Below are 12,016 nucleotides of genomic sequence, written 5' to 3'. Positions count from 1 at the left end.
ACCCAGCTCCGCAGAGCTTATGTTAACGAAACCAAATTCAATTTCCCTGCCTGGCCCATTGGCATGAGCTCAGTTTTTCGTTCCGCTGGCCGCACATGATTGTTGTATTATTGGCCGCCTTTTTTCTGCACTCGTTATGTCGTCCCTAGCATCGTCCCGATCGTGGGCTGTCTTGTCGGCTTGGTCTTGCTGACTGGTTCAATGTCATGAAAAATAAATCATCCAATACGGGCTCAAGAAAAAGGCATTTTGCTGTGCCCTTTCGTGGACGGACCGGCTCACTAAGTGTCACTAAGACATCATTCGGACATTCGATGGCAAAAAGCAGCGGACCGAATGGTGCCCTCGGGACTTGAGCGCGCAAGAACGCGCAAGCGATGGACGTGTGACGAATGATCGATTACTAGGTCCACACGTCGGTTGAATTTGCCTGAAACAATCAACCCAACGACGTTCCGACGTCTGCGGAAGGCGTTAGGCGTATCAAAACAATCTCCGATGGCCCACGGGTCATCTACAAATCATCTACCGGTGGCCAACAGTTACGATCGAAAAACACGCTGACTCACAGAAACAGCTAGCGGTGGTGGCGTGATGTCCTTTCAATCGATTCCTAGGGCCACATTACCCGTTGCCAAATCGAAAGAGACAGGGTCCTTTTCGTCACCCTTAAGCTACCCTTGACCGTGATCGAAGGCCATAGCTAAGCCTTTGTTTTCGTCACGCGGCCGAAAAAGGCAGCGTGCCTTGCACAACACATATTTTCAAATACAAACATCGCTTCGAATGATCCTCTGTTCGGCAACGGAACCAACTGGCAACGGGGGAAAAAACAGACAATATTGTTGATGCCTAGGGCGCCAGTCAGCAGAACGAGTTCTGCGCTGCTGCGGGGAACGCTGGGATACGCAATCGGAACTCTGAGGCCGACCCTTGCGGCTAGGATGATTTAATCTTGATCCTGACACCCTCCGCCGGCGGGCTGGCCGACCGGCCGAGGAAATGAAGATTTATTGAATCACGGGTTGCTGATAAGCGCTGACAAAGTATCTATTCGATCAGGCAAAGGTTATCCGCAAAACATATTTCAGTATATCAATCCGAGCCCAACCTCGGGTTGAGCCCGATAAAGAAACGACATCATCAACGATTCCGGTGATGGCCTGATTGGCCGTAGACAAATCAATTCGCACAAGCGGTTCGTTTTGTTCGTTAGATTCAACTTTATTCGAAACAAATATATTGACGATGTTTCTGTTTTGCACCAAACACCAGGCGCCTCCATCGGCGGACACTTTTTTCGGCTCGTCAATTCGATTTCACCGGAAGTTTGTTAAAATCCCACAACAAGTACTCTAAAGCTGCCATTCAACGGAACAGCCATTCGATTGTAACATCCGTGGCAAAAGGGTAAAAGGATCGTTGCCCGTGACGCGAAAGAATTAACAGTTTTGGATCCGTTCCGCAACCAACCACTATTTGTTATCGAACCAGGCTGCCTTTCCGCTGCAACAATGGCCGCAGGAGCTGAAAGAGGGCCACGAAACGAATGGCAAATGAGCCACCGACTACCGAATGCTTTTGCCGAACACGGCCCAACATGCCAACCGCCCGGCGACCGTTGTGCTGGCCCTTTGTTGATTGGCGATGCTTGCCGCTTTGCCAACGTTCACTGAACGGTGGGGGAAATTACGATGAAAAGTACCATGAGACCACGTGCTTCCTGGTCGGGATTTTCCATTGATTGCACGAGGCACTCGTCTTCGGTGCAAAGAAGCGCGGCGCACCGAGCATCAGTTGTGCTTTCTCGAGTCGATGCTCGAAACGAGCATCGAACAGAATTGCTTTGTTGTTTTATTCATTGCAGTTTGTCGGAATTATTGACCTGCCCCGCTGTAAAAGGCGAGTTTTCTTCAAGTGAACGGAAACAAACGGAGAACACGTGGCGAACGGGTTAGCCGGCGTAGAATGATGTTTGTGGAAATATGCTGCGAGGAAAAGCATGAGACAAGTACAAAAAACCATTCCTCTAATTTGATGATTTTTATGTAAATATCTTGGAGCCACATTAATGCTGATTATGAGAAGCTGTTAAATACTTTATGAAAATTCTTGATATTTCGGATTGGGACTCAAAAACTACATCTACAAACAAGACTCTGCACAAAAAAGGTCTTAAAATTTCCCATCGAACAGCGCAAAAGGTTCCGACCGTCCACTGTGCGGCCCTGGTCCAGTGAAGAACGGTGTACATGCGGAGTTATCGGAAAATGGTGTTGCTTGAGTCGAGATTTTGCACCCGTTGAATATAATTTCATGATAATTTTATGGTAATGCTAAACGGATAAACCGACCGTTTGTGATCCATCCTGTTTGCCGCCCGAGACTCGCTCTCGATGCTTCCTGGTTCCGGGGCGGCTCACACTTTCCGCAAGTGGTGGCACTCCGTTGGCTGCCCGATCATCTCGCCGACCGGAATACGCTCAACCGTTGTGCAATATGGTCCACTATGAATGGTGATGTCTTTTCTGGATGGCGGTCGCCCGGCGCCCGGGAGCTATCCCGGGGGCCAATCGAAAGCTATCGAAGAGTTTCCACGTTCTTTTCGCCCGAACCATCTGGTCTTCCAGTGGCAGTGTGCAATAACGAGCCACCGAGCGGGGGAAGGGAAAGCTAAGAAGCGTTCTGAAGCCAGGCGTCTGCCAGCCATGGCCAGCGCTTGTGGAGGACGACCCCCTGTCGAAGGCTCGTTCGGATTTCTCGCTCCCGCCTTGCTCGCGTTCCCAATTCAGGCCAAACGATAACTGATAATGCGAAAAAAGGTAATCGCATTTTCCGGTCAAATAAACAACTGCCGTAACGCGAATGAATGTAAAGCAGTAACACCGGCCGAGCCGGGGCCAATGGGAAAGCTGCTTTTTCGTGACTGCGCTGGAACGGCGTTCCCGGAGCGCTCTAGAGGCCACACGGTAAGAAAAAACGGACCCGCAAAGCTGGATCGAAGACTGGATCGAGATAAGCAACTGTGTGGCAAAATAAAGAAACAGTGCCAATAACAGTGAGGACAGCGCTCGACAGGCAACGCCCTTGACGGGCCGGAAAGCGGCCTGGAACTCAATGCACGGCACGTGGTGCGTTACAACGGTCCGATTTCGAGCCCGCCGAGCCCGTCTATCCAACAAAACTAACAGTTTTGCGGTCTTCCGGCTTCCGTTCGACTAGCTTCAAATTCAATTCGGTGACCGGGCGCCTGATCACGAACCGAAGGGAACCGTCCCCCGCCCCCGGTGACTCGGCGACCCGTGCGATGGATACGGAATTTTTGCGCCATTACGTTCGGAGCTAGGCAATATCGACTGCGGCGATTACAGAGCCTCGTGCCGACGGTACGAAATTACGTTTCGTTCGAACAGCATCATTCCGCTCGGCTATCGCTGGCCGACATCACGGCCAGCTATCGCGACAGTACCATTTTATGCTGATGTGGAACGCGAAATTGCAGATGCAGCTGTCGGTGCCCGCTACAATGTGGTTAAATGCTAATACCTTGCGTAAACAGCAAAGCAAAGGATTAGCGGAAATGTGTACGCGTGTGTCCCCGTGTCCATGTGTGTCCGAGTGTGTGTAGAAGTCACTCGAATAAAATTTTATGCCCCCACAAACCCCACATTTGTGTGGTTCGCTTTTTTTCGCTCCTCTTCGTTACATCTGCATCAATCACACTCAGTTGCAGTTCGATAGCCTCGAGCGTGTGCCTCTCTGTGCCGTTCGATAACGTTTTCAAACGAAAAACACTCAACTGTTTCATTTATTTTATGCTTCAGCGAGCTCGCACGGGCAAAGGATACAATTTGAAAGGGGAAAAAATCATAAAACGCCAATGTCGTTGATGAACGAGAAGAGCGTTCATTATGGCGCACGTTTTTGCTCTCGAACGCGGGGCCTCGGTTGTAATTTATTTTGAATTATTTCCATTATTACCGAGCGTCGCAACGTTACCTGAGTTTCGACCGAGTGCCGAGCAGTTCTCGTGCGAGCTGCGAAATGTTGGAACCGTTTATTTGCGGTTCTCTTTTGCTGTTGGCCCGGAACATAGCATGCGTCCGTTTATCTGGCCCGGTGCAGGCAGTCGGCGCTAGCGGTGACCTTTGCAACGGTAGCGTTTTGTCCAAACAACAAACGACGGAGTCGAAATGGTGACTCCCCAAACGTGCAAACAGCCCTGGGTTGCGCACAACGCATAACCAGGACGTAACGGAGGACATAACAATGTTACTGAGCCATGCGTGTAACAGATACCGCAGCATGTGCACATTCGGTAAGTTCTCAGCCGAAGCCCACGTTGTCGAACTGCACTTTAACAGGTCACATCTCGGCTGTTTGTTACGAGGCATATCCTCAACCCAAACGCTACTATTTAATGGAACTTTAGCGAGGTTTAAAACATGGAATTGTTTTGCTTGCGAATTATAAAGGATAGAAAAATTAACGAAAATAGAATTAAATGATAGAATAGAGAATTGGTAAATAAGTTAGATTAAGAAACGACTAGGCCTTTCCAAAACAATTAAGTGCTCCAAGTTCTTTCTGCACTTAGAATTAGAGTTCCGCGCCATGATGATGTGCACATGCCAAGCCGATAGTTAGACGCTACTGAAACCCCCGAAAGACGCGTAAACAGAGAGCATCTGAAAGATATCAATAAAATACACAAAGTTATGAAATATTACAAGGGTGATTTAGCAATCAAATTTAATCGCTTTATATCGAATGAAGGGGGAAGGCTCGTTTTTCATTCCAATTCGCATACAAACGTTTTTGCGCTCCCGTCAAAGCATTTGTTGCAAAACGGAAAAATGGCTTCTCGCACAGGTTCCGAATGCTTTTTTGTCGATTGGTACGAACCCTGAAGAAATCCAATCAACATCGCATGGACTTAGTCGTGCCACGGAGCTGACAAGACGGTACCCAGAGAAGAAGCCAATTAAACACACTGCAACAGCACTGCATGATCTATCCAAGACAAAAAAAGGCCTTAGCCAAGTCCCGACAGCGCCACTTCCTAGCGGCAGTTGGTGTTGGAGCCGTTTTTCGTCCGTCGTCCAAAAAGTGTACAAATGCGTTTCTTGTCACAGGAGTGAAAGGGGATGAAGAATGCATTCTAGAGACAATTTGCCGGTTGTCTGCTTTCTACCGGCACCATGAAAAGATAAGTGACTTTTTTCATTTCGAGTGGAAAGGGTTTTTCTTTAGTTCTTTGCTGAATTTGCTATAGTAGAAGCATAATGTAATCTCCTTAAAATGTGTGATATTGGCCCTGTAGAGATAAAATATCATATTTCTAATACTATGCCACTTTATGCCATATTTCTATTTCTTGGGTTTAATATTGAAACGATACATGTTACGTGAAACAATACACATAAAGTGGGCCAAAACGAGAGTTCTGGAAAATTCAGTTTTCTACAGAAACAAGCACAAAACACCGCTAACAGTTGCCCGAGGGTCGATCCGCTGTAAGTTCGGGCCAGGCGTCAGCATCAATAAAAAACTGTCCGAAACTATCCGGCTTTTTTGTCCACCCGCCAAACACGGTGTCGCGTACGTCGGTCCACTGTCGTCGGTAATCCACCGAAAGGGCCTTAGCAGCCGCGTACGAAAGTTTCGCAATATCCGCCGGCTGTCTGTCGTCGGCAATTCCTTTGCCCGACAGCCGCTCGCCAGCATCCCGTATGGCAGCCACTGTCGCAGCACGCTGCCCACAACCATCCTGCTGCCGCTGCTGTGGCTGACCGCATTCCCGGGGCCGGTGTTCCCCCGGGTGATCGGCGGTGGCGTGATTATGCTGCCGCTGCCGCTGAGTTGAAACTAAATTATGCAAACCTTCAGCGCCACCATTACCGTCGCCGACCAGCCGGCTGTTGACGTACGTTCGCGCGAAGCTGGCAAATAATTCAATTTTGGAAATTCGTAATCGAGCCGCCGGTGTTGCGAGTTTACGCTTTGTCACTCCGTGTCGCCGGCCACTAACTTCCACCTCATGGGGCCTGCAACAAAAACATAACGAACCACGGGTCAAATTGGGCGTTGTTGTAACGAACGGCGAGTCCGAAAGATAAATAGCTATAGAGAGTTTTTAGTTTAAAATAAAACAAATTCAGATTAGTGAAACGGGAATTGCGCAAAAATAATCTCGGCCGCGACCTAATGGAAAACGGAGCGAAACCTCCGACAAATGGCAGCTCGGTGGAGAACAACGTGAAACGGCTTATAATTGTGCAACATTAATTACTATTAAAGGAGATTATAGGGGTTGCAACGGAACAGAAGCCGGAGCGAAAGGCGGCATGACTGCAAACGTGTGCAGTGCTGCAACGCATTGAAGAATGTGGTCCTCGATGCCCTCTGCAGCAACCATCGCTCCGAGATTCCGAGGCCAACGAAAGACAGGTCGGCTGAAGGAACTGTACCTTATCTTTCCACTTCCCCGTGGGGGGATTGAAAGCGCAATCGTGCAGGAAAATAATTATTTATGTGTCGTTTTGTCTCTTGCTGCTACTAGGCAGACGGAAAGATCTTCAGGCTTCAACCGTGGATAGATTGTAAAACGATAGACAGATTGGTTCCTGGTCCACATCCTGATGAATTGTAAAATGTACCAAATGACTTCTGTCGGTCTCCGGGGGCGCTGCGTAATTCTGCTGCTGTGTTCACCGGGTGGGATCCGAAAGCGTGCGATCATTGTGAATTGTAATCGGAGGAAAAAGTGTAATTGAATTACTCTCATCCATGCCGAGGTCTGCGGGCACTGTACAAGCCAGATGAGGATTGGTGCACTAAACTAATTTCCATCATTACGATACTGTGCTGCGGGCCCTTCCGAGTCTGGGAGGGACAGAATGCTACATAATCGGCAAGAGTTTTCAGATTATTCACGAAACTCTTTTGATACGGTTAACATACGCGTTGATGATAAGGAAATTAAATTACTTGAATTGAAAACGAATAATTTTTAATTTAGGGATTATTCGACACTGTAAGTGAATGGGAACCAATTGTGTGCATCAACTTACCGGACAGAAACATTGCTCCACACGATTCCACAAGGCGATGGTTGATACATTCCGGTGTTGTTTGCAAGAGGACGGTTTTTTCGAAACCGAAACGGAGTTCCATTCATTGCCGCTACGATCTCCGGACAGGTGTGCGAAAAGGGATGTCGCAGTCCAGACTCCTTCGTGGCCTTTTCGAAGCGCTCCCAAATTGCTCTTCGTAGAGCAGTTTCCGAATATGCCGTGCCTTCACACAGCACCACACTCGCGAGGTAGATGGGTTTCCCTAACAGGAGCATTAGCAATGAACCCTGAACACCGAGTACCGCCCAACGGGCCATCTTATCACTGCAGGAAACTGACAAAGTTCTCACCCCGCGACCCGGTTTAGTCCTTACAGCTCCGATCGTCTGTACCATCAGATCACACTCGCTATCGGAAAGTGGCTGTAGCAGCTTTCCACCGGTCGTGCCAGAAGTGACCACGGAACGGACGTTCTCTTCTCCCCCATCACTCGGTGTCCGTCTCGGACGTTTTGCAGTGGGAGGTTCTCCGTCGTCACTGGCGTTCGTCGTTGCCAACTCGAATATGCTAGCGTCTCCACACAGGCTGTGGGTCGTGAAAAAGTGAAACGAGTGGCCATCTTTTAAATCGAATTTCCCCCCGGGAGAAACACGCTCGAATATAGAATCCTTCATGCCCTCGGCGGCCATTTCGATTTGCTCCAAAAGGTAACGAAGAAATGCACGTCTAGCCAAGATCTCCGCGTGACTATCGTTCACCAGATCGCCGCGGGGACTCAGTTCGGTTCCCCCGAGACATTTCGTCCCCGTCCCGAGGGCAACCACTTGCACGGTGTAGGATTCGTCGTCGTCCTGTTCTGTGTCCGGGTCGCGTTGTTGATGCGACAAGCTAGGCCTCGTGCGAACGAGCACGATCGCCGAGAGAATAGTCCACTCGAAGGCTTCATTTGGTTTTCCGGTTTTCTGCAGACCGTCAAACTTTACCAAACACTCGTGCGCTATGCAGTTTGCCAGTTTACTGTTCATTTTACCGTTTTACGACTATTTTGTGTGAAATTGCGCTTTTGTTGAAGGCTTTTAGAAAGCCGCATAGAATAAAAAGAATAAAAACGTTTATTTCACAGACCAAAAAGCTTTAAGCGAACCCCCGAAAGGCACAGTGGTTTTTAAAGGAATTTTTCGTTTTTAAACTACCGGTTCCGGATCCCAGGCAAATTTGTGACCGACGGAGTTGCGCAGATTACTCAACAGCGTCATATCCTCGTCAGGAATTTCGAAATCCAGTGCCGCATTGTTCTCGACGTGTGAACGTGATCGAGCCTTCGGTAGAATACCAATGTTTTGCTGTGCCGCCCAGCGGAGCAGCACCTGAGCCGGTGTTTTCTTTAGGCGAGCGGCCACAGCCGCTACAGTCGCGTTCGAACGTAACTCGCTCGTATTGGATGACCCGAGCGAAGAGTAAGCTTGCAGGAATATACCTTTCTGGCGACAAAATTCCAACAGTTCCGGTTGATAGTAGTACGGATGCCATTCAACCTGCAGGAGGAAACGAAAGGTGTTTGTGAGGCAAATAAAACATAAATATTGACGCCAAGTAACGTTCGCTCGAGCCAGCTACCTGGTTAACCGCCGGTGTAACACCATTGCGATCATTCAGCATTTCGGTCAAATGTTTGACCGTGTAATTCGAAACACCGATCGACCGAAGGTGCCCTTCTTTCTTCAACTGACACAGAGCATTCCAGCTTAACTTCCGGTGCTTCTCATTGTCCGGATGATCCACCGGGAGGCCTGTGGTGGATGGAAAGTCTTAAATACGAAAAGAGCTTACAGCGCACTATCACCACTTACCACTAACACCAGGCCAGTGGATCAGGTACAGGTCAAGGTAATCGGTTTGCAATTTAGCCAACGATTGACGCACCATCTGCTCAATGTACTTCTGGTTTTTATCCTTCGGCGAAACTATATCCACGAACAGGATTAACGACCCGCAGTTTGTGCTCGATTCCGTCCACTACTTACTCAACTTCGAAGTAATAAAAATGTCTTCCCTCTTCAAATTGTACTTTGGCAGCAACGTTTTTAGTGCGTTTCCGATAAACTCCTCGTTACGGTACACGATAGCAGTATCTGTGAGGAAAGTATACAGCTGTTCAGAATGGACCGGTGCCCTAAGGCGCAAGATACTAACCAATGTGCCTATAGCCGGCTTTAAGAGCGTAATCCAAAGTTTCGTAAATAAGCTCCTGGCCATGGATCTGATAGGTTCCAACTGCAAAGTGAATTGCGAATAAGTGATGCAACAAGCACGAAGTACTGATTGGCGATGGAATAATTTTCTACTAGAAATGCGGTACGGATTGGAGTGCGCTTCGAGCGAAAGTCACGGAGCAGGGATTAGAATCGAATTGGAAGTGCCGAATGAATTACTTACAGCCGAGAAGAGGAATGTCAAAGCCCGTGTTTAGTTTGAACACACGATTCATCTTCACAAAAAGGGTTCTTAATAGTAGCGGACCAAAAAACCACGAATACGGTAGAAATCGTTGAACGAACCGCGAAAACCCAAAACAAACATTTGTTGACATTTCGATTGATCTGTTGTCAAAAATTCAATTCAAACCAGTAGCGTAGCTGTGAGCTAGGGACGTAGGGATAAGGATTTCTGTTTCGATAATTCAATTAAAAACATTTCCCAGACTGAAAACAAAAACCAAACATTAAGATAGCTTCCAATTATGCCTAATACATGATTATTATTATTTCGAGCTTACTGAAACATAGTTATAGTTTTAATACCGCTGTTGAAAGTTGTTGGCATTGTTGAACATCATTTGAGTTTGTTGTTGATTTTGTTGCTGCTGTTGCTGATGATAGTCTTGCTGGGTCATGCCACTGCCCTGCTGATTGTTCGGATGTCCGTTTGGACCCGCCATCCGGACCCGCTTCGCCCCATTATGATCCATGCCTCCTCCCGATTGCCCACCGCCACCACCCTGTTGCATTTGCTGGGGCTAGAAAAGATTGAGATTATGCATAAAATGTCCCATTATGAAAAACACACCAACAACTTACATTTCCAGACTGCTGTTGCTGCTGTTGTTGAGCATTTTGCTGCTGTTGCTGTCGTGGGAAAAGAATATGGAATTAAAAACTTCCCTTGAGCCACGCCATATCCGTGCTTACATTTCCTTGCTGATTTTGCTGCTGATTGCCCTGCTGCTGTTGGTTGTTTTGCTGTTGCTGCCGCTTCTCACCCTTATCGTCCTGATCCTCGTCAGTGAGAAACTCTCGCTTTGGGTACGGTATCGGACAACCCGCAAACACGTCCGCCGTCGGCATGGGATCTTCCGAGAAGTAAGGATCCTGCATTGCCTGTTCCGACGTGATGCGCTTATTCGGATCCATCAACAGCAGTTTCTGCAGCAAATGAAACGCTTTGCTGTCCGGCTTAATTTTGTGGCGCTCCATGTACTTTATCAGGGAGCAGCTGGCATAACTGGTTAATGGAGGGCAAACGAGCTATGGTTAGGGACCACTTTATCACTTGGGCGCTAGCAATGATATACTTACTTAGAACGTTTGAAGTCCTTCGTGAGCGTGTGATGTTCCGGCATCTTCCTGATATCCTCCCAGTCCTTGTCCTGCGGGAAGCCCATCACATTGAAAATACGATCCAACTGATCGTGATGATACGGATTGCTTGTTTTGATGTCCTCCTGGCGGCAGTGGAAGATAGGTTCCGATGTGAGCAGCTCAGCAAAAATGCATCCAATGGCCCAGATATCGATCGCTTTCGTGTAATGGCGCGCACCAAGTAGTAGCTCTGGCGCACGATACCAAAACGTGACCACCACCGGATCAAGGTCCGCTAGGGGTTTCAACGGGGCGTTAAATAGCCGAGCAAAGCCCATGTCGGCTATCTTCACGCGCCCTCGTTCGTTGCCTTCACCCATCACAAGAATGTTGGCCGGTTTCTGTAAAGAATTAACAAAATGACACCACCCTAACGCTACTAGCGGGAATGTTTAGCTAAACTCACCAAATCCCGATGAAGAACCCAGTTGCTGTGCAAGTAATGAATGCCGTCCAAAATCTGGTACAGTAAACTTTTCACCATCCCCTTCGGCACCATGACGGGCTTTTTGGTGGCCTTAGCCGCCCGGTGAAACTTGATGATATGCCAAAGATCGTGCTCTGCGTAATCGAACAGTAGCCAAACCTTCCGGTCCGTGTGGGACAGGAACACTCGGATGAGATTGATCACGTTGGGATGCTTTAGTTCGCGCAGCAACTGAAACGTGGATGTGAAAAGCGAGTTTTAAACACATTGCTCTCACTACACACTTGACTGGCTTGTGCACTTACCGCAATCTCGCGACAAGCCGACATCGAAAGTCCAGTTCCTTCGATCTGTTTCAGTGCGTAGTCCTTTGCGTCGTTACCCTCCTTGCGGCGTGCTTTGTACACGTGACCGTACGTTCCCCGGCCCACCTTGCAGCCCTCGTACTCAAACAAGTCTTCTACCTTGGCCCGCTCCTGCTGGGTTTTCATCTTAAACTCGTAATCCATCATAACAGCGGTGGTCATGGTCACCAGCAAGAATGTGACAAAGTTGGACCGTTGGAAATGGGGACGCACCGAAGATGGATGCTTCCGTTCGAGGAGGGCGTCGTGATTGAAGAAAACTTGGCCGTTGGTTTACGACGCGTAGCTCACAAATTCCATACGGATTTTAACGAGGAATGTTCCGACTACCGTCTGTTTCGTCTGATCACAAAGCGCTCGAAACATAAACAAACGGCTGCGCTAGTCTGACAATATCGTGTCACTACACAGTGGCGTAGCAACCGTAGGGGAACGCGATGTCAAACAAACTAAACGAACGCAGCCAGCGAAATGCCATCCGAAACGTCTACTCACACACAAACTCCAACC

The 12,016-nt window shown here is 48.4% G+C and overlaps 3 protein-coding genes across 3 annotated transcripts; all 3 read right to left on the bottom strand.

The window, feature by feature from the left end:
- Positions 1-5,422: 5,422 nt before the first annotated feature.
- LOC131207865 (tRNA-specific adenosine deaminase 1) lies at positions 5,423-8,210 on the bottom strand. Its single transcript, XM_058200498.1, has 2 exons — positions 7,074-8,210; positions 5,423-6,047 (listed from the first exon to the last, which is right to left on the bottom strand). Exons 1-2 carry the CDS (start codon positions 8,099-8,101, stop codon positions 5,489-5,491), a joined length of 1,587 nt encoding a protein of 528 aa, XP_058056481.1. The 5' UTR covers positions 8,102-8,210; the 3' UTR covers positions 5,423-5,488.
- Positions 8,166-9,635, bottom strand: LOC131208572 (uncharacterized). The gene is made up of 6 exons (XM_058201365.1): positions 9,513-9,635; positions 9,270-9,350; positions 9,101-9,208; positions 8,927-9,040; positions 8,694-8,866; positions 8,166-8,611 (listed from the first exon to the last, which is right to left on the bottom strand). The coding sequence occupies exons 1-6, from the start codon at positions 9,562-9,564 to the stop codon at positions 8,261-8,263; spliced, it is 879 nt and encodes a 292-aa protein (XP_058057348.1). The 5' UTR covers positions 9,565-9,635; the 3' UTR covers positions 8,166-8,260.
- Positions 9,636-9,867: 232 nt separating this feature from the next.
- LOC131209546 (cyclin-dependent kinase 8) lies at positions 9,868-11,762 on the bottom strand. The gene is made up of 6 exons (XM_058202636.1): positions 11,447-11,762; positions 11,121-11,372; positions 10,652-11,055; positions 10,265-10,577; positions 10,154-10,201; positions 9,868-10,092 (listed from the first exon to the last, which is right to left on the bottom strand). The coding sequence occupies exons 1-6, from the start codon at positions 11,666-11,668 to the stop codon at positions 9,871-9,873; spliced, it is 1,461 nt and encodes a 486-aa protein (XP_058058619.1). The 5' UTR covers positions 11,669-11,762; the 3' UTR covers positions 9,868-9,870.
- Between the last annotated feature and the right edge of the window lie 254 nt (positions 11,763-12,016).

This window comes from Anopheles bellator, chromosome 2 (assembly GCF_943735745.2).
Source record: "Anopheles bellator chromosome 2, idAnoBellAS_SP24_06.2, whole genome shotgun sequence".
Lineage (NCBI taxonomy): Eukaryota > Metazoa > Arthropoda > Insecta > Diptera > Culicidae > Anopheles > Anopheles bellator.
This window is presented reverse-complemented; position numbering and strand designations above follow the sequence as displayed.